The sequence below is a fragment of the Grus americana genome, chromosome 2 (genome assembly GCF_028858705.1).
Source record: "Grus americana isolate bGruAme1 chromosome 2, bGruAme1.mat, whole genome shotgun sequence".
NCBI lineage: Eukaryota > Metazoa > Chordata > Aves > Gruiformes > Gruidae > Grus > Grus americana.
In genome coordinates this window covers 91613313-91638629 of record NC_072853.1, presented here as the reverse complement: position 1 = coordinate 91638629, position 25317 = coordinate 91613313, and the positions used below count along the sequence as shown (strand labels likewise).

Genomic DNA, 25317 nt, shown 5'->3' with positions numbered 1-25317 from the left:
AGCCAGTGATTTTCAACCTCTGCCCCCCTCTCGTGGCAGAAAACACCGCTAGTCCGTGAAGAGTTGTTACTATTTTTTATTATTTTTGAAGCAGGGATTGTTTTAAATGAAAGGCATTGCTGTAGCCAGAGACCATATGTGCTTAGCTCCTCATGTACCTGAATGAGGCAAATAGCCCTCACAGAGGTGTATTTTTTAATTTATTATTTTTTAAGGGATCATTACAGTGATGTGAAGCTAATTGAGGTGAAATTGGGAACTGATGAGGACTTACAGCTGGGATGTGGTAGGAAGGCAAGGGAATGGTCACAGGCTTTGGATAGGGAGGGTCTGCGTCCATTGGTGATGCAAAGACCTAATCAAAGGCTAAACAGGAGCCGGGTCTAACTGCTGCGGGGTGGGAGCACATGCTAAGACCACATCTGAATCAGGGGCTCTAGCCATGGGGGTGAGGAGAGGGCCTGTGTTAGGGTACATTTATACACACCGCTGTGAGGGGAAGGGATAGAAATGCCATAGCTAATAGTGGTTAGGGGATGGAGCTACCCTTCGTGGCCTGGTCTGAATGGCAGCCAGGATTGCTCTGTGCATGCAAGGCATCGTGCGCTCCCCACCACCATGGTTGTCCCTTTGGGGTGGGAGAGAAGTACAGGAGGAACTGTGCTTCAGGCCCTGGGGTGAGTGGTCTGGTGGAGAAAGGGTTCAGGTCCCACTCCCCGCAGTTGCAGCAGGAGTTTCAGGTTGCGGTATTTGCCTCTGGGCTGGCAAGCGAGTGTCTCCTGCTCTGCAGGACAAGAAGTAACTCTGGCTAGGGTGAGCAGAGTCTGCCAAAGAAGAGGATGGTTTGGGATTTGTTGTGTTTGATGAAGAAGAGGAAGGGGTGGTCAGCTTTAAAAGTCATTGTTGGTGTTTTTGATCTCAGCACCAGGACGCCTGTGGCAGCTGCTGCCTCAGTACCTTCTTCATTGACCTCCACGAAAGCTTTGTGAATAACTTTTGAGATGAAAAGATCTTTCTTGGCTGACATCCCTGTGAAATCAGCCTGAATGGGGTCAAAAGCATTTCGTATTCCCATGCTGCTCAGAGTGGATTTAAGGTCATAATTCTCTTCCAACTTCAACTTGGGCAGGTACAGATCCACTTGAGCTTTCATCATGCTGGCTGATTCAGTCCATTCAGCCAGTTTCTCATATGTCAGCTCTCTTTCAACCTGCAATGAAGTGAGATCAGACTGTCAGTGGCTTGCACTCTTGTTTTCTTAAAGATGGTGAGGTATAGGCCTGAACTGTAAGAGTAGTTCATTTGTGTTTATAGTGAGAAGAGTATTGCTTTTATGCAATGCGTGATTCATAATGATATTAATAATAATAATGTATGTATATGGATGACTTTTCTCTTAGCAGTGGTAAATAAGTGGAATGCATGGGACCTCAGGTACAAATAAAAAGATGTTTGCCCTGATCTGTTTAGAATCTGAAACTGATCCTGGCGCGGTCATGAGTGGCTGTTGATACCTTCTGCGCCAGCGTGGTCAGCACTTAGTTTGAGAAACCTCACCACAAAATATCAGGTGCGAATCCAGATTGCAAATGACATAAAAATTAATTAATACAGCCCTCAGAAGAAGATAACTCTAGGGCATGGTAATTCAGATTTGGTCCTTGCTTTCCTTGTGCTATTCTAGCAATAGAAAAGGGTACACAAAACAGGCTAAGACAGGTGCATGGACATACTTTTTAGGTGTATCCCTAAGTAAAATACTATGTTTGCAATGTTATCAGATGCCCTGAATCATAAGCTGAGAAATCATGGTGTTCTAGTTTATGAAACAAAGTATGCACACATCAGAACCTATTCTGTCATGATTTTGAAGCTCGTTCTTCCTCACTCTTTTCATCTGTTTCTGTTACTGTCTCATAGTGTATGTCGTGCAACAGTAGGTCAGTTTTACCAGCTCCAGACCAGTAGTGTTATCATTGATGTCATCTGGTAGGAGAATGAACATGCTGAGTTCATTTTCCACATATGGCAGCTCAATGATTTTGAATTTCATGGTTGTTTCGTGGCGTATCAAAAATGTATCTCTCAGAAACATCATCTGTACTGGTTTAGTCTTGGTCTGTGAAAAAAATCAGACATAAAAAATAGTATTACTTCATTCCTTAAAATGGATGGTAAAGGTTACTTGCTTCATTGAACTGAAAGCAAAAATTCGTAAATGAGTACAAGACTCAGCAGCATTTGAATAGTCGGTGCCCTTTCCTTTAGACAGTATCTCATACACCCCCTTTTCAAAGTCATTGGGATCTTTACAAAAAATTATGCATAGACACATACAGTACCTACATGCTAACTGAATCACAGGTAATATATTTCTCATTTTAAAATAAAGGAGTTAGCTTTGACAAGCAAGTAACTACTATAAGTATTTCATGTTTTCTCCCAAATACTACATTTTTAGAGTGAGGACCTTGTTTGGGGGGAAAAAACATTGACTTTTTTCCCCTGGATGCCATCAACTCTTTTGCCTGTTTTATACTTCTAGGCAATACTGGTTGTCTCACTTTGCCTCTGAACCATATTTTCTGTGACGGCTTTTCCTCTTGCCCATACCACAGAGGACCAGATTACCTGATGAAATTGGATTACCCAATAGTCTTCTGAACTCCTATGCTGTATTGTTTTCACAGGGCTTTTAATAATATATCCACTCTTTCACACGTGAGTTACATTTGAGTGCAAAAGTTTATCTGTTTGCAGGTTTCATATCAGGTACCCTGTGAATTAAACCCTCTCTGTGCACCAATGTATTCTGTTTACATGGCAAGGTTTTGGTAGTGGGGTGGGCTGCAGGGATGACTTCTGTGAGGAGACATCAGAAGCTGCGTCCCTGTCAGGCAGAACAAGTTCCCGCCAGCTCCAACTTAGACCCACCACTGGCCAAAGCTGAGCCAGTCAGCGACGTTGGTAGTGCCTCTGGGATAACGTATTTAAGAAGAGGAAAAACTGCTGCGCAACAGCAGCTGGAGACAGGAGTGAGAGCATGTGAGAGGAACAACTCTGCAGAAACCAAGGTCAGAGAAGAAGGAGGAGGAGGAGGTGCTCCAGGCACCGGAGCAGAGATTCCCCTGCAGCATGTGGTGGTGCAGATATCCACCCTGCAGCCTTTGGAGGACCTCATGCTGGAACAGGTGGATGTGCCCTGAAGGACGCTGCAACCCATGGAGAGCCCCATGCTGGAGCAGGCTACTAGCAGGACCTGTGGCCCCGTGGAGAGGAGCCCACTCAGAAGCAGGTTTACTAGCAGGCCCTGTGACCCCTTGGGGACCCACACTGGAGCAGTCTGGTCCTGAAGGACTGCACCCCGTGGAAGGGACCCACGCTGGAGAACTTCGTGAAGAACTGCAGCCTGTGGGAAGGACCCACGTTGGACATAAAGAACTGTCTCCCATGGGAGGGACCCCACACTGGAGCAGGGGAAAAGTGTGAGTAGGAAGGAGTGGTAGAGACAACAGGTAATGAACTGACCACAACCCCCATTCCCTGTCCCGCTGTGCTGCTTAAGGGGATGAGGGAGAAGAGTTGGGAATAAAGTTGAGCCTGGGAAGAAGAGAGGGTTGGGGGGGAAGGTGTTTTATATTTGGTCTTATTTCTTATTATCCTACTCTGATTAATTGGCAATAAATTAAATTAATCTCCCTAGGTCAAGTCAGTTTTGCCCGTGATGGTAATTAGTAAATGATCTCCCTGTCCTTATCGCAACCCATGAGCTCTTCGTTCTATTTGTCACCCCCTGTCCAGTTGAGAAGGGGGAGTGATAGAGCAGCTTTGTGGGCACCTGGCGGTCAGCCCACCACAACCAGGTACCATGACAGAACCTAACGCAGCACACATAGCGTAGTAGGTTTCGGATACAGAGTCACATCATTGACACAGCCGCTTCGTATGGCCTGGCATACAAAAGGTATTTGCACTCGTAATCTATGTCAAACAAGATATATGCGTCCATGGACAAATAATTTTGCTTACCTTTGACACAGTCGAAAAATATGCATGCAGTCAGCTACTAGGAACCATCAGCGCATGATCACTTAAATACTGTTAGCTCGATAATATGCCCTCAGTGTACACTGAGTACATCATCCTCACGCACTCAGCTAAAATGAAAAACCCCCATGCAAATTCCCTCTGAGGTTTTACATAACACCCAGGGTGTGTGAGGAAAGAAGAGTTGGTTCAGTTTCCTTGAACTCAGAGTACAGTGTTTCAAAAGCAGAAGAGAGAGGTAGGTGTGTAAGCATTGCTCTCAAAAGCAACTCAGTCCCTTTTGAAAATGGGACCTTCGTACTTGGGGAAATTTCCTTTCGTCCTTAAGCCACTTAACCACAGTGCCCAGAAGTGTTTTGATACTGAAGAGCTATTAGTTAAAGTGAAAATAATTTTCTCGTGGATATGTGTAAATAAGATAATGCTGACTTAGGTTCACAATTGCTGTTCTCACTGAGTTTATACTATGTGCCCAGCTATGAGTAGCGTTGCAGTGGCATACAAAATGCAGGTGAAATATTTAGAGGTTTCTTGCTTTTCAGTAGTAGACATATTGACATATGACAATATATAGGCATATAGACAAGGAATTTACCTTGCTTAGTCTGAAGGGCGCCTCAGAAGTATTTTTCTCCAGAAATTTCTTTTCCCAGTTTCCTTTGAAATAAATGGCATTTACTAAGACCAATACAGTTCGAGAATTGAGAGATCCTGCAGGCAGCAGATCCTGGATTTTCCCTTCAAAATCAGGCAAATAAGACTGTTATTCCAGTGTGACTGTGTAACTCGCTGATTTTAATTGTGCCTTCTTTGTGCCTAACTATCTAGCAAAAATGTTTGCATTTGGGAGATTTTTTTTACTGTATATGGTATACATATGGTAAAAATGGCTTTTGAAGTATATATGTTTTTTAAAAAAATATATTTATTGCAATTTCGGTAGTAAATGGCATTGGAAAGTGGGTAAAGTGGAATAGCTTGGATGTTCTGTGAAGTTGGTTGCAAGCAGCTGAAGAATACAGAAGGAAAACCCTCACTAATTACAAGTGGAGCCGCTCAGTATCTACCTGTACCTCCCTCTGAACAGAATTACAGACGACGGCATGAAGAATCAAGGGAAGCACCTTGCAAGGAGCAGCAGTTAGATCTGGAGAGAGGCATCCTTCAAGCCATTTAACTGCACTTTGCTCAACAGCTCCCATAAGTTTCCATCTTTTATGGATCCTTGGCTGCAATAGCAGTAAATGTGGAAATACAAATGATTTGAGAGTGAGACAAGGAAAAAAGCCATCGGAATGGTACTTACTCTCAGTTTCATTTTCAACCCACGAATTGATCAATGCTCTGGCTTGTTCTGCAGCTGTCTTAAAGTTTACAGCTTGTGGCTGTACATTGTAATAGCTCGTAATGAGCTGTAAGAATTTCTGAAAGATAGAATTGGAAAATTTATGTTTAGTTAAATTTGAGTTATAAAAATGTTAGAAATAATCATGTCAACAGATTATATAATCTGCTAATACTTAATTGAAGAAAATATAATTTATGTGAAATGGGATAACCCTTAAAATATGGTCTGATACATTCTATGCTAAATATTAAGTAAGAACTGATCAAACTTCAGTCTCAAGGAAACTGACACTTCAGATTTTGTGTTGAAATCCAAAGTGTAAATTTGTAATTTTGAAATATCCCATGAAACAAACATTTTTCACAATTCTATTTAATTTCTCAAAATGACATTTTATATCATTTAAATACTTTTTCCTGCTTTATGATGTAGGGTTCAGTACAACAGGGAAGAATAGTCTCATATAAAGTTGAAACAAGGCTTTTAGTTTGCTTCAGAGGTGAGGAACCTGCCAAGAGTTTGTGAGGACAATAGAGGATCAGGTATAAAGGGAATATTCTGGTAGAATGAAGTTGTGGCAGAAAACCAGAATTAATGTTTGCATTGCTGTCTGCTGTGAAACAGTTCATGGAGATTCCCAGCAGGAAATTCTCTAGATTCATTGTAAAACATAAGTACATGAGATTATGGAGAAAATGAGCAATAAGCATTCAGAAGAACAAATTACTCATTACTTGGGAGATCTAATGAAACTCCAAGATCAAAGAACAGTAATCTCATCTAAAATGACCTTCCAATAAATTATAAGATGATTACTACAACGTCAGTTTTTAAAAAGATATCAGAGATACAGGTAATTACAAACTCATGAGTCAGTACAGGGTGAATGAATAGAATACGTCTAGTGGGCGTATGGATAAACATGACATGTTGGAGGAGCGTCAACAGCATTTTGTAATAGAAAGTCCAAAATCACAAATCTGTTGGAGTTTTTTTGAAGGTGTCAGGAAGCATGTGAGTAAGAAGGTTGAGCCATTACAGTCTATTTGGATTACCAAAAGGCATTTTGTAAGAATTTGCACTTAATGCTGAGCGTCCATGGGACTACAGACGTAAGTCATCTTTGTTTAAACGACTGGAAACCCAGAGTAGGAGGAAATAGTGTTCACAGTGAAGGATTATTACTACTGAATTACCACAGGGATATGTGCTGGCATCTGTGCTAAAATATTTATTCTATAAAATACAGGTATAAATATTTACATTAATATATATATATATATATATAAACATTTGTAAATGATCCAGTGAAGGGTATGCTACAGAGAGTGATTTTTAATGTTCAGGAATGAGGTGTTGAAGCTATAATGGACAGCTGCATGAAAAAAATCTGCCCAATAGCAGCCAAAGGGGCAAATACAATTTTAAGAATTACAAACAAAGGAGTAGGGAACAAAAGAGAGAATATTAGAATGCCACTGTATAAAGCTATGGTGTGCCCATTGGCTGAGTTCTCTGTGCAGCTCTGGCTTCCCCAGTCTCAGAGATGCTAAAGTATAAAAGATATGGAGACAAGGATGACCAGAAATACGGAGAAGCATCCTTTAGAGGAAAACCAAACCAATAGTGATGCCAACAGTTAGCAGGCTCAGAAACCACAGGCACTTCCTACAGTGTTCAACTGTGAAACTCCTGGTGCTGAGGGTTGTGGATTCAAAAGGTAACTCTGCAAAATCATGAAAGAACAGCTCATCAAGGTCTATCAAGTAGACATACCCTCTGGTTCAGGAAGTCCCTGAGCTGCAGATTGCTTGGTGACCAGAGCAGATTCTGGAGAAGCATCACTACACAGTGTGCCTTGTTCCCATACACTTCCTAATCTGTTCACCATTGTTGGAGACAAGTGGACCTCTTGTCTGTGGAAGGCTAGCCCTCTATGGCTGTCCTCATGTTCTCACTGAAACCACTGAAAATTTGTATCATCTCTGTTGACAATCACTCTTAATGTCAAAATACTCTTAAGTAAAATTTTTCAGCTCACGGGCAGTAGCGGGTAGGTCTTTTCCGCATACAGTCGGTTGGCACTCTTCAGCAAGTAGGTGCTTCTGGGTTTGTGGATGGCAGACAGGAGCTCTTTGAAGCCAGAGTGGATGTTTTCAGCTCGCTTGTGCTCAGGATCCTTGGAAAGAGACACCAATTGATATGGAATATATTTTTCTATCTGAAGCGTTGCACCTGCTGGGGTTATTTAAAATGCCCAGGTTGTTTTAGTTAAAAAGGAATTTCAGGAAATGGAGCGCTTTTTTGAGTATGTCACATGTTTGCAGCACTGCCTGTAACTGGGCAAATTGTTTTCTGTCTGTAGGGCAAGGATCTGTTTCTGCAGTGCTGTGCAGGCCTGTGGGGACATCAGCTGATGGTGTGCCCAGGGAGTCGAATCTCCTCATTTCAGTCAATTTGAGGCCTAATTTTCAGTGTCACAAGGACCCATCAAGGCAGCCTTGCAACTTTTGAGGAGGTGCTCTGTTCTGACAGACACTAATGTCAGAACATGAACTTAGCAACTATTCAGATTTTCTGTTTCATGTGAATTTTGCCATTGCTGTTTGGATTTTGGAGGGAGCTTGTCCTGCATGTCAGTGTTGATGGTTTTAGGGAGCATGAGGGTTTTTGCTAGCTGTTGCCAGCTGTTGCTTCGCTAATGGAGGAATAAGTTGCTACCTGTCAGGTGCTCCCCTCCAGCTGCTTGGGTGCAGTCTGTCTCACTGAGACACTGAGAGTCCGTGCCACTGACTCATGGGGACTTGTCATAAGGTTGGTCAGGTGGCATTCCTTGCTCTGGTCTTTTCTCATTCATGCTGAGACATGGGCTGCTAGGAAGGACACCTGGGAAAGAATTTGGTAGCCAGAGGACACAGGGTAGGAGAGGTTGGGTTTTGCAAAGAGATGGGAACAGACTGAAGAGGTAATGAAGGGAAATGTCTGAAGGACCAGAGCAGGCAGGCTTTGCTACAACTCAAAGTCGGTAAGTTGCTAAAATGAATGTGGTTGTAATGATTCATCTTGAAGATTCATCTCCTGCCACCTAGGGAGAGAATGATAGAACCTCCCCCACCCCCAGCTTTTATTTCCAGTTTGTCTAATCTAGTTTCTTTGAGCTTTTTTTGTTGTTGTTGTTTCTATGCTGAAGAAACACGGCTTGTTTGAGTTTACCAGCCTTTCAGTTCTTAGGGAGTTCATTCAATGAAGAAGATCTGGGCAGTTCCTCCTGGCGGCAAGTCTCTGGGGAGCTGATGAACAAGGGTGAATTGGCATGTGTTAGCTTAAAGGGGAATTTTGTTTGCCTGATGTGTCCATGCATGAAAAAAAGTGGAAGGGAATTTATTGGGTAGGGCTGGAGTCAGGTGTGAATGCAGCAGCTGTTTTTCACTAAAAAAACAAACAAACAAACAAAACCCCCAAACCTGAAGCTAGTAAGAGATAGAATTGTCCTAAGCACATTAGAACAAATGATTTGTTAATATTGCCATAGACCACCTAAAACCACATAACACAGTATTAGGGCCAATCAAAATGCTGTTAGTGTCTCAGTTCTGCTTTTGAAGGCCTGAGTTCATGAGTTTTATGGTAACATTATCTGCTTGTTTGCTTTTTCTCTATATAGTTCTTACTGAAGTGAGAGAATAGATATAGACTTAAAAGAAGTGAATGTTAGAAGGCAAAGCAGTAGTTGTGATGAACTATCCCTTTCTCAGAGATTTTTTTTCTCTGTGTCTTTCGTTATAATAAATACCATCTTTCTTTTCTTTGGTCTCCCCAGAGAAGGTCTTGTTGTCTCAGATGAACCTTCTTCTCCTGCAGTCTGGTTCAAATGAAGAACCTGTGATGATGATAAATGTTCATAAAGACAGCTTGTTTTTTGAAGATAAATATGGCCGAGGGTTATGTAATTATGTTAGTTTTCAATGGTAATTCACCATTCATGCCCAATGACAGTCTGTTAAAAGAGGACAGGACCTTACTCTTGATTTAGCCTCTATAACTGTATCATTGTTATATAGATTTTAGTCACATTTACTGCTTGATAATAGATCAGTATTATGGCTCAAGTATAAATTTATTTAGGTAAGTGGTCATTTCATGCTTTGCTACATGGAATTTAGCCATGCACAACAAAGAGCATAGTGTACTTCAGACTCTTACTACTGGGACAGAAATGTAAAATTATACATGTAATGTGTTTAAGTAAATGCATATAACCTAAAAGAATACAAGACTGAAAAGTTCTGCTAAAGTGGGCATAAGTGAAATCATATTTTCGGTACTAGTATGTCTCCACTATTCATGGGAGGATTTATGGACTGTGTCGCAAGCAAAGGTATTTGTACTGCTCCTCTGCAGCCCAACACGTGTTCAGGAGAGCTTACTAACTTTGGTATGCAGTATGAGAAAGATATGCTGCTTCCAAAACCAGATGGGGTCTAGAAGCATCGATTTTATCTCTGGCACTCCTTTTTCTAGATTATATTAGCTCCTTATTAATTTTGCTAATAAAGCTGCCTCTTTATTACTATTTGAGCACTTTATCAGGTGAATTATTCTGTTCAAAAGGCAATTAAAATAGAAGATAGGGTTCCAAGCAAGACCAACTTCACTCTGGCAGACCACTTGTGATGCTCTGGGAACCGTAAGTGTAAGCTAAGTGTAGGAGTAGTGTGGAGCAGGGAAATCTTGGAAATAAAGAGGAAGAACAGTGACCTGCAGGGCTGCCGGCAGCGTGAGTGGGGTTGTTTCCTGTACCCAACTTATGGCAGGTCACTGTTCTCCCATGGTGGTCCTTTCTGTTCCCCGTAGGCAGAATAATGCAATTTATGTGGGAATCGCCTGTAAGGTGATGATATACTGGTAATTTTAAAGCTTACCTCAGCCATCTGGGTTGCAGTGTCACCTTTTGCACCCAGGTGGACCATGGCGAGAGCAATTGCAATACTCCAAGCAGAAAAGAAAATGTTTTGGCCTTTGGAAGTTTCATTCAGCTTTTTGTAAAGGTCCAGAGTGAAGGTGTTGGTTGACACGGAGAGAGACTCCATTGATACAGCCTGAGACAAACGAGCGTCAGAGAGAGGTGATGGCTCCTTCTTCGCTTATGTTAAAAACCACAAAGCTGCTAGTAGGAGATTGCCTGCACCCTCTCAAATACGGTGTCAGGGTGTCCCTGTAATGGGTAAAATACTGCAGAGAACAAGTACAGCCAGCTAGTAGGTCTCTTTTTAAGACCTCTACTATTTCTCCCTTCCCCATCACTCCTCAATGTCCTCAGCTTTTTTATTTATTCTTCATCAGATGAGCACGATTTTAGCTAGAAATGTTCTCACAGACCAAACTTGTCTCAAAAACCCAATTGCTTAAGTTTCATAGAATTATTCTTCGATTCTGAGGGAGTGAAAGAGAATCATTTCTCACTGTGCTGCTATGAGCTTTTTTCTATTTCTTTAAACTTTCTACACTATTATTTTCTACTGAAAAAAAAGCATGGTGACCTGCACATTTTCCATCCTTGTTCTGCTGCTTTTTCCAAGTATGTTTTTACAGGACAAAACCAAAGCAAACAAACAAACAAAAAGAACCCCAGGATTAAACTGATTTTCCATACGTGGATTCAGAACAAACCTGTGCTTCTGATTAGCATATTTTAGATCAATCTAATACTGTTAACAAATATTAGGATAAATTCAGAAATGTCCATTGTCTTCACCAGTATAAGGACTACTAAAACGTGCTAAAGTCAGTGTAAGATGGCATCAGGTGAAAGGTTAAGCATTAGATCAACAAAAGCAACTGGACATTTAAATCTATTTTCACCCACAATTTATATGCTTAAACCAAAACCTGCAGTCCTCAAAGCTAACTGCCATGCTGTATTAGAGATGCCCAAAGCCTCTGGGATCCTTGAGTTTTGATTTCAAAGCTTTCCAGGGCTCCACAACTGCTTTGAAGCATTCTCAGGAGTGCTTCAGAGGTGCCTGCCCTGCAGCCTAGCTCATGCCTAAGCATTTTTAGGACCTTCAAATCAGATCTCTCTTACTGCTGTGCCTGGAGATGTTGATACTCCCAGAGCATACCTAGGGAACAGGGTAGAGCTGAAGATTTTTGCCCGAAGAATTTCAAACTGGCATCTCCATCTCCTGTTCCCAGAGAGTACCTGAACTGAATCTGCATGGAGCAATCAAGCATTTCTCAGGCTTGAGAGAGAGAACATGTGGGTGTTTCTGTGAGGTTCATTGGCCTACTAGCCACTTTGGTCATCTGGGAAAGGAAAAGTCTGGATGCCTGATCCAGTACTTATTTGTTATTAATAAAGCAGAGGTTTGAACCAATACACCCCATGCTGAGCATCCAAAACACTGTGCTACAGAGCCATGCTGTCTCGTGTGTTCAGTTCCAGAATCAGTAGGAGTGTATTCTCTCCTGTTCTCAGTCCTCTGATCCTAAATTGACTGGTAGCCTGGTGAGTAAGGCACCCTTCCTACTGATGAGGAAACTTTCTGCCCTCCCAGGCTGCGTAGGTTCTACCCAACCTGGGCTTGCATTCTGACCACTGTGCCTTGGCACAGGGTTTTCCTAAGGGCTACACTTTGTACTAAAAAACGAGCACTCCCTTCCCCTGCATGACTTTTATGCCATCATTTAACCGCTCAGTTCCAAAAAAATTAACATGAATTTTTAAGACTTCCAAAGTAAAGCTAGTTATTTTGATATGAATATTTACACTACCTGAAATCCTGAGGGAGGGAAGAGTTAAGATCTGTCTTCAGTCAGGATCTGTGGCGGTCTGTGAGGCAATGAATACTTTTGGAAATGTAGAAATGTTTGCACCTCCCTTTTCTTCTCTACATCCTCTTCTTGTATTAGTGTGCGTATTCCCTCCTTTATTCCTACTTCTCCTCTCTATCACCTGCTTTCAGAACTTAGAGAGAGAGACCTCCTCAATTTGAGGCCACTCTTAGTGGGTGTATGTCCTGAAATGTGGAGGCCAGTATGCCTTTCTCCCACAGGTGTCCTCCACAACCTTGACGTTTGGCCTGCAAAAATGTAGATATTGCAGAAAAGAATTCAGCCACCCTGCATTGGCAAGGGACATGCTGAAATAATTTTACAGCTTCCTTTTCTTTTTACTCCACAAACTGGGGAAATGAATAGAAACTAATCTCAAAGATATGGCTAAAAGGGAATATTGAAATAGGCTGTTAATCTCATTCATCCCGTGATTAAATTTGAGAGGAGAAGGATTTGAATACTTGTGGCCCTCAGGTCACATAAAGCCCTTATTTTGTGATATTTTACATTTTTCCTCTTCTGTTTCAGAAAGCAGATCACAAAGGAAGCTCTGAAAGTATTTGCACAGTCACCTAAAATAAGTGATGAAATAAGAGTGAACACTGGACTCATTTGAAATGATGGATGTTGTTTTAAGAGGCTGCTGCTCCTAGCAGAGGAGGTGAAGGTGCTTTAGATAACTACACTGTACTGGGCTTATTATTCCTCTGTCATGGCTTGAGGAAGTTTGGATCACCCACAAAAAGCTGCAAAACTGCTTAGAAGCTGTTGTGGTTTAACCCCAGCTGGCAACTAAGCACCACGCAGCCGCTCACTCACTGCCCGCCCTGGTGGGATGGAGGAGAGAATCAGAAGAGTAGAAGTGAGAAAACTCATGGGTTGAGATAAAGACAGTTTAATATGTAAAGCAAAAGCTGTACATACAAAGCAGGACAAGGAATTCATTCACCATTTCCCATGGGCAGGCAGGTGTTCAGCCATCTCCAGGAAAGCAGGGCTCCGTCACGCATAACAGTTACTTGGAAGGACAAATAACACCACTCCAAACATCCCTCCCTTCCTCCTTCTTCCTCCAGCTTTATATGCTGAGCATAACGTCATATGATATGGAATATCCCTGCGGTCAGTTGGGGTCAGCTGTCCCGGATGTGTCCCCTCCCAATTCCTTGGGCACCCCCAGCCTACTCTCTGGTGGGGTGGTGTGAGGAGCGGAAAAGGCCTTGGTTCTGTGTAAGCACTGCTCAGCAATAACAAAAACATCCCGGTGTTATCAACACTGTTTCCAGCACAAATCCAAAACATAGCCTCATACTAGCTACTATGAAGATAATTAACTCTATCCCAGCCAAAACCAGCACAGAAGCTCTGCTTGTAATGATTTCTTTTACTGAAACTGTTTGTTGTATTGGAGAGCCAAAACAGTAGAATGTGTAAAATTGGATATCAAGCAAAGGTGTAAAACAAAGCAGTTATGTGTACAGAAATGTTTTACTTTAAACCAGTGCAATTAGCAATTCTACTGGTTTACCCTGCTCTTATCTGTCTGACTTGGATTAAACCGCATTGATAAATTTCCTTTGTGATCATTATATGTCTTTTCTGCTATATTTATAGTTCATTAGTAATGGCCTCTGCCTACTAGTATGACAGACGCAGAGTAAGCCAATTGCCAGCATGCAGTCAACCTATACAGAAAAAACATCAGTAGAAAGAATACAGGTCCATATTTTGAACTAGAATTACATTTCTGTGCATATATTCACTTCGAATCTGACTGGTACATATGTCATACCAGCTTCAAGAGTGATATATGTGCCTCTCTTTTTTCATGCATTTTGTTTTTAAGTGCGTGCAGTTTTTGTGCCTGGAATACCATCTTATTTTCTTGCTTCAGAAATGTGTTAGACACTACTGCATTTAGTTATGTGCTTAAGAAATGTTTCTGCTATGTAGCTGAAATTGATGTTTTCTATTTTTTAGGTAAATGAATAGGAGAAGAAAAAAAAGCCAAACAACAGTTACCGGTACTACAAGCTACAAAGATTGGCCAAAAATACGGGAAAATGAAGAAAGGGTACCCAAACTGTGTAGACACTCTTTGTGGTATATTCCAGATGCTGCAAGATCCTGTTTAGTAAGAGAGAGCGGAGTTTCAAAGAGGACCAAATTGGCCAAAGAAGAGGCGCTCTTGGTTTTGCTGTGCCAGATGGAAACAGTGAAAAGAAATAGTGAATTGCTGCAACCAGAATGGTAGAAACAAAGTTTCACAGCATCATGCCTGACTTGTTGACCTCAAGTGGATTGACCTCTGACAAATGGTCATTAAAAGTCTTTTGATAAAACCAGTCATTTTCCTCGGCTGTACTGGTGGTCATTTTGACCTTTTTTGAAGCCATCTTTCATCCCCATCTTGCTCAGCATGGATGTGAGGTTGCATCCTTCTGCCTGTTTGATTGTCGTACTCCCATACCTGTACTCTGTAAATGGTCCACTCTGAGTGGACCATTTTGACATTTCTTGAAGATCAGTTCTCTTTCAGTTACATCTAGTAAAAAGCAGCACAATTTAGAATCAGTGCTAGACCAGGTCCAATCACAGATTTTTTACTCTGCAGGAAATCCCATTCGGCTATGTCCCCCAGGAAGAAAATGAGACCAAGTATCACATCTGTTGCAGTAGAACTCTAAAGGATTGGACTATAAATAAAATTTTAAAAGGGATTTTCTTGTGCCTGTTACTGATGGCAAAATAAAACCTTTAGAAGTATGAATGCCTTTGCATTTCAGTTCTAAAACAGGGATTTTTAATATGTCCTTGTCTTGAACACTAACACTATGCTAGCACTGTAAACTTTCTTGTCTTTATTATTGTGTGCTGTGTCTGCCATTTCTGCTTGTCATGAGGTCAGTCTACCACAGAGGTGCTAGGGATTACTTTATGAAGCTGAGATTTGCACTGGTAGAAAAAAGCCCCATCTTTCATGGTAGGATAAACTGAAAGCATGTTACCCTACTGTGTTTTCACAGGCGTGGAATCACTAAGTGACAAGCAGTCCATGCTCACAACATGTTTGTGTTGACACTTATCTCAGCAGTTTCCTATACATACTTCTTTCTTTAGTTTTCAAAGTCCTGGAACCTTTCAAGGGGCAGTTTATAGACCTGAAGGTACAAATTTTAATGATACAGAACAAACCCAGGGCTTCTTGAAAGCAGTTATTTGGAAATGCAGTCATGTAGCACCTATTACTTGGCTACCTTGGCGTATTTTAGAAAGGTGATTAAATAGCATTTTCCCCAGTATGGAAGAGTAAAATGGAACTGTCTTTCAAAAGCATTAAGCCACCCTTTGTGGCAGTCAGGAGAGAAAGGACAATACTTGGGAGAGCCCTTGCTGAGAGGAGCATTGGAACACCATGACCTGTTGATGGCGTAGGAGCTTCTCTGCCCTAGATCTGTCTTCTCTTTCCTTCCCCCATCCAAGCCTGTTGCCCACCAGCCTGTCACCTCCAGGAGCTTCCAGGCCTTCTGGAACAACAACAGCAAGCATGGTTAGCACATTGCACTAGAAATTCAAATTCCCAGGACTGCCTCCCTTGCTGTATCTGTGTGGCATCCCAACCTAACAGGGGGAAATAATTGTGTAACCATGGAAACTAAAAGACTTGCAACTTTTCGTAGCTTCCAGCACTGGCAGATGCACCTTCCAGATCTCAAAGGCCATTAACAAGTGTGAGGAGTGAAGGTAACTGCAGGGGATGGGGCCCACATCTGTTGACCTGATTTGTCATCTGGGTAGATTTGCTGCTTACCAGGGGTGCGCGTTCAGGACATTGTAGAGAGGCTACTGAGGCTCATCTGTCCCTCCCCCTGCTGCTCTTCCATGCAGGCACAAATGATACTGTCAGGAGTGACCGAGGAAGTATGAAGCGTGACTACAGGGCTCTGGGGGAAGTGGTCAAGGGCATGGGGGCCCAGGTGGTGCTCTCTTCAATCCTGCTGGTGAGGTGGATGGGCCTGAGGAGGACTTGACAGATCTTGTGGGTTAACAATTCATTGCACTGCCATTGTCGGCAGCAAGGATTCAGTTTCTATGGCCATGGGACCTCTCTGAGGCTCACCGGCTGCTTGGAAGAGAAGATATCCACCTGACTGAACAGGGAAAAGTATCTTTGTCAATAGGCTGGTCAACCTGCTAAGCAGAGCTTTAAACTAGAAAGGGATGGGGGAGTGAGTGATTCCTCAACAAAAAAGGGGGTTGCGAACGTGGGAGGCACGCCAAGGGCCTGGAATGGTGGGAACAGGAGGGACGTAGTAATCAACAAAACAGCTAAAATGGAATCCCTTCAAGCATAGGCATATAGAGATGAAGTGTCTGCAGAAGACCCTTAAGGGAAAACCTCTCAACCCTTTACAGGGGAATCAGGACACTTGGGTGCCTCTTTGAAATGCCAATGCAGGCAGCATGGGTGCAAAAAGGAGCAGTTAGAAGTTTGTGTGTGGTTACAGGGCTGTCACCTCATTGGGATCATGGAGATATGGTGGTTATGTGTCTTGAGTGCTGCAGTGGAGGGATACAGGCTTTTCAGGAAGGACAGGATGGGAAGGCAAGGAGAGGGAGCTGCCCTTTGTGTTAGAGAGCAGCTGGAATGCACAGGGCTCTGCCTTGGCACAGGTGGGGAGCCAGTCAAGAGCTTATGGGTCAAGATTAGTGGGCAGGGCAACACAGGTACTGTTGTAGTGGGTATCTGCTATAGACTTCCTGATTAAGAAGTAGATGAGGCCTTCTTCAAACTGAAAGAAGCCTGGTCTTTATGGGGGACCACCGTGATATCTGCTGGAAGAACAATACATTAGGGCTCAAGCAATCTAGGGGATTTCTAGATGACACTGATGACAACTTTCTGGCACAAAAGATTGAGGAGTAAACAAGGAATGATGCTTTGCTAGACCTGATACTAAGAAACAAGGAAGAACTGGTCATGGACGTCCAAGTCAGAAGCAGCCTTGGCTGCAACGACCAAGAGATAACGGAGTGTAGGACCCTAAGAAGAAGGAGCAGGGCAAAAAGCAGGACTACAGCCCTGGATTTCAGGACATCTTCAGAGACATGCTTGGAAAAATTCCATGGGATGTGGCCCTAGAGAGGAGTCCAGGAGAGCTGGTTGATATTCAAGAATCATCCCCTCCAAGCTCAAGAATGGTCTGTTCTAACAAGTAGGAAATCCAGCAAATGTGGTGGGAGGCCTGCATGGATGAGCAAGGAGTTCCTAACTTAAACTCAGACATAAAAAGGAGGTGTGTAAGATGTGGAAGCAGGGGAGGTGACCCAGAAGGAGTTTGGAGTTACTGTCTGATCTTGCAGAGATAGGGTTAGGAAAGTCAAGGTCGACCTGGCAAGGGATGTGAAGAGCAGCAGGAAAACAGTCTACAAGTACAAGACAAAAAGGCTAGGGAAAACATGGGCCCACTGCTGGACACTGCAGGGGAAACAGTGACAAAGGACATGGAAAAGGCTGAGGTACTCAATGCCTTCTGTACCTCAGTCTTTACTGGTAAGACCACTCTTCAGGAATGCCTGAGACTGGAGCAAAAAGTCTGGAAAGGAGAAGACTTACTCTTGGCAGAAGAAGACCAGGGTCAGGAGCATTAAAACAAATAGAACATACATAAGTTCATGGGGCCTGATGACTTGTACCCACAGGTGCTGAGGGAGCTGGCCGATACCGTTGTGAGGCTTCTCTTAATTATCTTTGTAAGGCCTGTATGACTGGAAAAAGTTCCTGAAGACTGAAAGAGGGTAAATGTCACAACTGACTTCAAAAGATTCAGGGAACTAGAGGCCTGTCAGCCTGACCTCAGTCCCTGGGAAGATAATGGAAGAAATCCTCATGGAAACCATTTCCAAATACATGAAGGACAAGAAGTTGATCGAGAGTAGTCAGCATGGATTTATGGAGGGGAAATCATGCTTTACCAACCTGAGAGCCTTCTACAATGAGTTAACTAGCTTGATGGATGAGGGGAGAACAGTGGTTGTTGTTTACCTTGACTTTCGTACAACTTTTGACACTGTCTCCCATAACATCCTCATGGAGAAGCTGACAAAGTATGAGTTAGATAAATGAACGCAGCCAGGCCCAGAGGGTTGTGATCAGTGGCACAAAGTCCAGGTGGAGTCAAGTCACTAGTGGTGTACCTCAGAGGTCAATACATCTTCATTAATGACCAAGATGCTGGGACAAAGTGCACCCTCAGCAAGTTGCAGACAATAGAAAACTGGGAGGAGTGACTGATACACCAGAGGGTTGTGCTGCCATTCAGAAGGGCCTGGACACAGTGGAGAATTGGGAGGAGAGGAATCTTGTGAAGTTCAACAAAGGGAAATGCAAAGCTCTGCATCCGGAGAGGAATAACCCCAGGTATCAGTACACACTGGGGACTGACTGGCTGGAAAGCAGCTCTACAGAGAAGGACCTTGGGGTCCTGGTGGACAACAAGCTGACCATGAGCCAGCAGTGCACCCTCACACCAAAGAAGACCAACAGCATTGTGGGCTGCATGAGGGTGAGTGTTGCCAGCAGGTCAAGGGAGGTCCCTCTCTGCTCAGCCCTGATGAGACCATGGCTGAAGTGCTGTGTCCAGTTCTGGGCTGTTCAGCATAAGGAAGATATGATTTTCCATATCTTCCCCCTGAACAGGGCCACAAAGATGACAAAGGGAGTGGAGCATCTTTCATATGAGGAGAGGCTGAGAGAGTTGGCACTTACAGCCTGGAGAAAAGAAAGCTCAGGAGGATCTTATCTATGTGCAGAAATACCTCATGGGATGTAATGAAGAAGAAGGAACCAAACTCTTCTCAGTGAGAGGACAAGAGGCAATGGGCACAGATTAAAAACATGAAATGCAATCTGAACACAAGAAAACACTTTTTTACTGTGAGGGTGGTCAAACACTGGCACAGGTTGACTGGAGAGGTTGTGTAGTCTCCATTGGTGGAGACAGATATTCAAAACCCAACTGGGCAACCTGGGCAATCTGCACTAGCTGACCCTGCTTGTGCAGGGTGTTGGACCAGATGATCTCAAGTGGTCACTTCTAGCCTGAACAATTCTGTGATTCTGTAAGGCTTAGCCTGACTTGAGACCCAGACACTGGTTACCATGAAAATAGTACAGCGAGGCACAAATGAAGCAGCTTCCAATGTTGTTGCAGTAGCTGAGCTCTAAAGAGTGTTTCTCCCTGGATGGGTTCCTTTCCTTCTCTTTCACCTTTTTCACCTGCATCCCAAGTATGTCTTATACTGGAAGGTGTGCTCTTTGGCATCATCTTCCAAGCAAAGCTGAGACTAGGAGTAGTTTGGTACCAAAACCAGCCTGTTTGACCCTTTGCACATCTCACCAGCTGGCAGACACCATGCTGCAGTTCCTCAGAAAGCCTCAGAAGTATTGCTTTGTAGAGCCCTGCAGGGTGGTATGGGTGAGGGAATGCACAAAAATTAGCGTGGGAAGACCTTTCATTTGGTTTGGCATGGAACTCTTCCCACTTCTTTGGGCAACTTTTACTCTCAAATGAAGCAACTGTTTAAACTGGGTATACACAATCTAGGAGTTCCCAGTAGTTCCTTGTTGTTGAATACACACAGCAGAGAGAGAGGATTAACATGTTACAAGGCTAAGAATTAATATGCTTACCACCCTGATGAGTCTTTGCTGGTGACCAGGCGTCACTCAAGTGGAGGACAGCTGGTCTTTGTTGCTCCCTAGAAGAGGCCGAGCCTCGATGTTGCTACTCGTTATCTTCCACTTGTTCATTTTTTTTGTTTTAAATTGAGATTTTATACCTCCTCATGTGTTTCTCCTCCTGAAGCCTTGCTATGCTGACTATTCCATCCTGACAATAACTTCTCTGTCTGTGTTTTTGCATTTCTTATTTTGCATGGCCTTCACTTGTGTGCTTTATCCACACCTAAACAACAAACTTCTTAGTAAAGCTGAGTCAATAATACACAGCTGGACTGCACCAGCATAGGTCCTGGATGACAGACAGCTGACCCCTGAGCTGAGGGTTACAGGCAAGGGAGGGCACTGATGTTAGAAGCAGCACTTTGTACGGGGAAGAAGATGCAGGTATACTTTGTTCGGTGGAGATGCATTTCCAAATAGAATACCTTTTGCGGAGGTGGAGTGAGTTGTAATTATAGGTGGAATTTTGCTGAGAGTAAATGTTTTTACAGTACCTCCCTCCTGCATTCAAATCTTCTTGCCTTAGATAATGTTCTCTGACATGTGGTTATGGAGTACCACAATGGCTACAAAATTTTATGCTTTTGTGGCCACAGGAAAGCTGCTGCCCTCCACAGCCAGCGGAGGGAACTGATGTTGCCAGCGCAGCATCACTTGTTCACTGTCGTACGTGGGCTCTTCTGGCTATAGACTCTAGTCGGACTTTTTATTTTTAGTGTGTTGTGACAGGAAAATAAGCCTCCTGAACAGGTCCGGGGTGGGTGGGGGGGGGCGATAGTGGTAAAAATAAGCAGTGGTAAAAATAGGAAACTGAATGCTTGAAAAGTTAAAATGCCTTGACTCAGTGAGCAAACAATTGCTCATCACAGAGTTTAATTTGATTTGGGATGTTTAGTAAATTTCTGGGATAACATGCTGAATAATAGTGGTTTTGGGGCTGTTTGAAGCCTAGTGGAAATAAGACACTAAGTGTGTCAGCTTTGTTAATCGGGATGATGAGGTGGTTGATTTGGAATGGCAAGAATGGAAATGTGCTCCAACCGCACACCTTACATGATGCTGTAAGAGAACCAGGTAAATCAGTATCCTGAAGAACACAAACACAGCTCCAAGTTCATTTATTGGATTAAATGCAGATCATGGTAAAATTATGAAGTAAAGCATCAGTCAAAATCTCACTGGTGTTTCTGTCAATACCATGACTATCTCTGCTGAGATAGTCATAAGTTAAACTACATAATTCATAATAAATCATTACATAAATCACGCATTGATCAATGATACAGGTAGCAAGGAAACTGTGCAGATATTAGCCAGGGAACAGGTATAATCACATTCAATTAAAAAGAGGAAGCAGATTTGAAATCTGGAGGTTTTAAATGGCTTATCAATAAGAGGTAGCAAGAAGCATGTTGCTTATAGTTTTCTTAGCATTTTTGCTGATTGGAACTCTCAGCAACCTTAACCTACAAAGTTTAGCAAAATGAGGTAAAAATGCAAGGTGATTAGAAGTCATCTGTTAAATGTTAAAGGCTGGACCATTTTCCCTTGCTGCCTCATGTTTTCGTGAAGCTGCAAGGGTAGGAGAGAATGAATGTGATATGGCGGTATACATGTGGTGAGACAGGGGAAGGTGAGGGGCATTTTGAGATTATTCTGGGTTTGTATTAAATTTTGTTAATTTCCAATAGACTTTAAATTTGAAATGAACACAAGGAAACTGCATTGTAATGCAAATGCAGGTTTCCCAGTAAGGAAAAGAGAGCATATAGATTTCTACAAGTTTGTTTGTGGGTTTTTTTTTTTCTTTCAGGGATTTTTTTCCTTTCTGGGAGATGCAAGAGGATGAACTGCATTTCCCTTGAAATCTGCACTTGGCATGGGGCTAAATGATGGCTTGTGTGCAGAGAGCTTTTATGACTCCACCTTACTCTCGAACAACAAAGCCACAAGAGCAGGTATAATGCAAGGGAGCAAAGTTTTCTGTGGATGGCTGTCTCATTAGGAGAATGGAAATGAACAGGGATGGTCTTTGAGGCACAGGGTGGTCTCTGGGTGCTGCCTTACTTGGCCGGGGGAGAAAAAGAAAACTTTCAGTATGTATGGCTACATGGCTTAAGGTGGAGCTTTTAACACTGCAATTCACATTTTTCCATTAAACAGTGAACCTTGGGTGCTGTCTGAGAGCAAGTAATAACTTAATCTGTGGGAGAGCAGAATCTGCCGAAGAAGAGGATAATCTTGGATATGTTGTGTCTGATGAAGAAGTAGAAAGGGTGGTCAGCCTTAAATTTCAGAACATGGCCAATAGGTAGACTTGTTACTGGTATAACTGCAGTAGCAGCAGCTGCCTCAGTGCCTTTCTCATCAACTGCAACAAAAGACTTGTGCAAAATTTTGGAGATCCCCACTTTACCCTTCTCAGCCATTCCGCTGAAATCAGCATTGCTGCCGAAGGCACTGCGCATTCCCATGCTGATCAGATTACCACTGAGTTCAAATGTCTCCTTCATTGCGAACTTAGGTAGGCACAGATCCACAAAAGTTTCTGTCATCTTCTTGGAATCAGTCCATTCGGACAGCTTCTCATACGTCAGTTCTCTTTCCAGCTATTGTTTAAGAAAGAGAATGAATTTGAAGTTTGCAAGGAAAAACCAATTAATTAACTATGAATTAATCAATTTTATGGAAATTTAATGAATTAATTTTTTAAATGGCAAATGTAACATTTAGCTGAAAGCATGAAATAGAAATTGGTTTTACTGATTATCAGAAGCAGAGTGTGCAACAAACATTTGAGACTTAATGCTGCAAGGTTTTAAGCACCACCTCCACCAAATTCATTGCAAAAGAAAGATGGGGCACTCAACACCTGCAGCTGCCATCCTCTGAGGTAGTTCTTTCCTCTTTTTTAATTCAGTCTTGATGTGAAGAAAATTGCTGGGAGATTGCCAGCTGTGTGGCAGGTGTTTTGTTCCAGTTCCACAGAAACTGGAGTAATTATTGTACGTGTTGCCTTGGCAATTTTAAACCAAACCGCTTCTAGCAAAATCTGTCACTGCCATTCTGTGTCCTGCGCACTATGTCACCAAGGTTCAGCTCAAATCAAATGGAGGACAGCAATGAATGGTATTCTGGACATGATAGACACCAAGAATTTAACAATCTTACAATTGTAGTAATTGCAGTGTCAGGTCTCATTATTGTAGCAAATGCAGTCTCACCAAAATCCTAGTTTTTCAGACAGCAAATGAACGGCGGGGGGGGAGGGAGGGAGGACGGGACAAACAGAATGAGAACAAGTTGGTGAATAAGCTTCCAGGCCATGGAGAAGAGGTGTCTGTAACCGCAGGAAGAGGCTGTGACTACCTGTGCAGTACTCCCCCTCCCGAATGTGCAGTGAAGGGAGATTAAACCTTACAGACCACGTAGGATTGGGTGTCAGTCATGGGGCTGTTGAAGAGCTAAGCATCTGATTATGCACAGTGTTGAATGTCTTCAGTTCTTACCAGACTAAGGGCACTCACTGTGGAGGAACTTTCTTGGGATTAGGTAGATATTAAAGGAAATTAATTCAGCTAGTGGAGGAGATCAAACAGCATGTCCTCAGAGGGGGAGACGGACTTACCAGCCTGTCCTTTTTTCTTTTTTTTAATGACTGGGTGGTGATACAACATGGTTGTAGCATACTTTTTTACCTGTTCGAGACCCGTAGTGCTGTCTTTGATGTCATCGGGAAGGAGGATGAACATACTGAGTTCATGTTTCAGATACGGCAACTCAATAACTTTGAAATTCATTGTTTCCATGATGAGAACTGGAAATGTATTTGTCATGCACATCATCTTCACAGGCTTGCTCTTGTTCTGTAAAGTATTTATGTATAAGTTAGAAATCATTCCTTGAAAGGAAGGATGACAATGACTCAGTGCAGTGGAGGGAGAGGAATCTTTTGTAGGCAGCTTTTATACAGTGATTTGTCGTTCATTTTCCAAAGTTTTTTTTGACAGGACAATATTGCTTATCTTGGTGTTTGTCCCAGAGCACTTTGTTGGGGGCTGAACTGACTGATTTTTCTCTCGTCCCCAGAACACGCGCAGTGTATGGCCTTACACTTCTATGGCAGAAAACCAGCTATGGATTTAGAGGATGTGTGGTGTGTAGTTTTTCTGCGATCTCCTCTCTCTGGCAATAAAAAATGACTAGCTGATTGCTCTTTATGTCACAACCCTTATCAGAAGGTAAAATTAATATCTTAGCAAAAGGTCTCATGATGAGGGGAGTTCCTGGCAAGCGATTACCTTTGCAGGAGTCTGTAACCTCTCTCAACATCTATGTCCCTTCATTCTGGGGAGCAGCCAATGTGTAAGTGCTAATCAGAAGGCAGAAGTTACAGCTGGTGGAAATTGCTCAGAGCTCTTGTCTTTTGATGTGAATTTATTGACATGTCTGCTTGGAAACATGACATTTACGTTTCTTCTAGACTTGCCCAACCACGCACCCATTCAGGGTACCCTGTTGCAGCTGTATTTGAGCAGGTATGTTTGTGCCTAGGTAGGCTGCACAGCACAGAGTCCTGGGTCCTGTACTCACCCATGACATGGCATGTAGTTCCTGCCCACAAAACTTGGACTCTCAAAATCATGTTTTTGCAGTCTAGCCCTTTTAGCACTGTTTTACAAAAAGGTCCTTGAGTGACTCCAGTGCTTTTGGAAACAGTAGCTGTTATCTGGAACTCACTAACATACCTGAGCAGCATCTTAATGTTGCAGTGAGCTGAGCCCTGACACATTTTGCTGTAACCAGTTTTTCACAGACAGTCTAGTTACCACAGGGATACCTGAAAGACTTATGAAATGGAAATATTTCAGCAGTAGCTGTAGTCAGCCAGCCGTAAGAAGGGTACCAGAGGAGCTTACCTTGCTCAGTCGGAAGGGTTGCACATCTGTGTTTGCTGCGTGAAATTTCACTTCCCATTCTGCCTTGAAGTAAATGGCATTTACCAGGATCATCCTGGTGGACCTTGACACACTTTCTGAACTCAGCAAATCCTTGATTTTGCCTTTTGGAATAAAAAGAGTCAGGTTTTATTCCAGTGTAGCACAGTGAGGAGATGTTGTGATTGTTTTTTCTCTCAGTTCAACTCAGTGAAAAAGTCCATGCACAGTGCCCTACACCCAAAAATACTCCCCTGACATAAATCAGTTAGTCTGTTTACAGTTTCCAAAGCTGTTGGCTGCCTGGTTGTCCTGGCTAGCTGAAAGGGATTGACTCCTTCCCCAGAAAAATATCGCAGCTTCACGGCAAGCAGCTGGAAATAGAAAGCCATATAGTGCCTCGC

At 42.8% G+C, this 25317-nt stretch overlaps 1 protein-coding gene across 4 annotated transcripts in view; it reads right to left on the bottom strand.

Annotated features, from left to right (window-relative positions):
* Nucleotides 1-77: 77 nt before the first annotated feature.
* Nucleotides 78-25317, bottom strand: part of LOC129203801 (heterochromatin-associated protein MENT-like) — a 29342-nt gene continuing 4102 nt past the window's right edge. The window contains exons 1-8 of one of the 4 annotated variants that reach the window (XM_054818770.1): nt 12170-12582; nt 10318-10494; nt 9189-9275; nt 7437-7574; nt 5354-5471; nt 4643-4785; nt 1952-2119; nt 78-1210 (exon numbers count right to left, since the gene is read on the bottom strand). In XM_054818770.1, coding sequence (XP_054674745.1) covers nt 809-1210; nt 1952-2119; nt 4643-4785; nt 5354-5471; nt 7437-7574; nt 9189-9275; nt 10318-10485 — 1224 coding nt within the window. In that variant the 5' untranslated portion in view covers nt 10486-10494; nt 12170-12582 and the 3' untranslated portion in view covers nt 78-808. Of the gene's footprint in view, nt 1211-1951; nt 2120-4642; nt 4786-5353; nt 5472-7436; nt 7575-9188; nt 9276-10317; nt 10495-12169; nt 22586-23674; nt 23843-24895; nt 25039-25317 lie in introns of those variants that run through there. The other 3 variants (XM_054818771.1, XM_054818772.1, XM_054818768.1) reach the window with 3 other exon arrangements.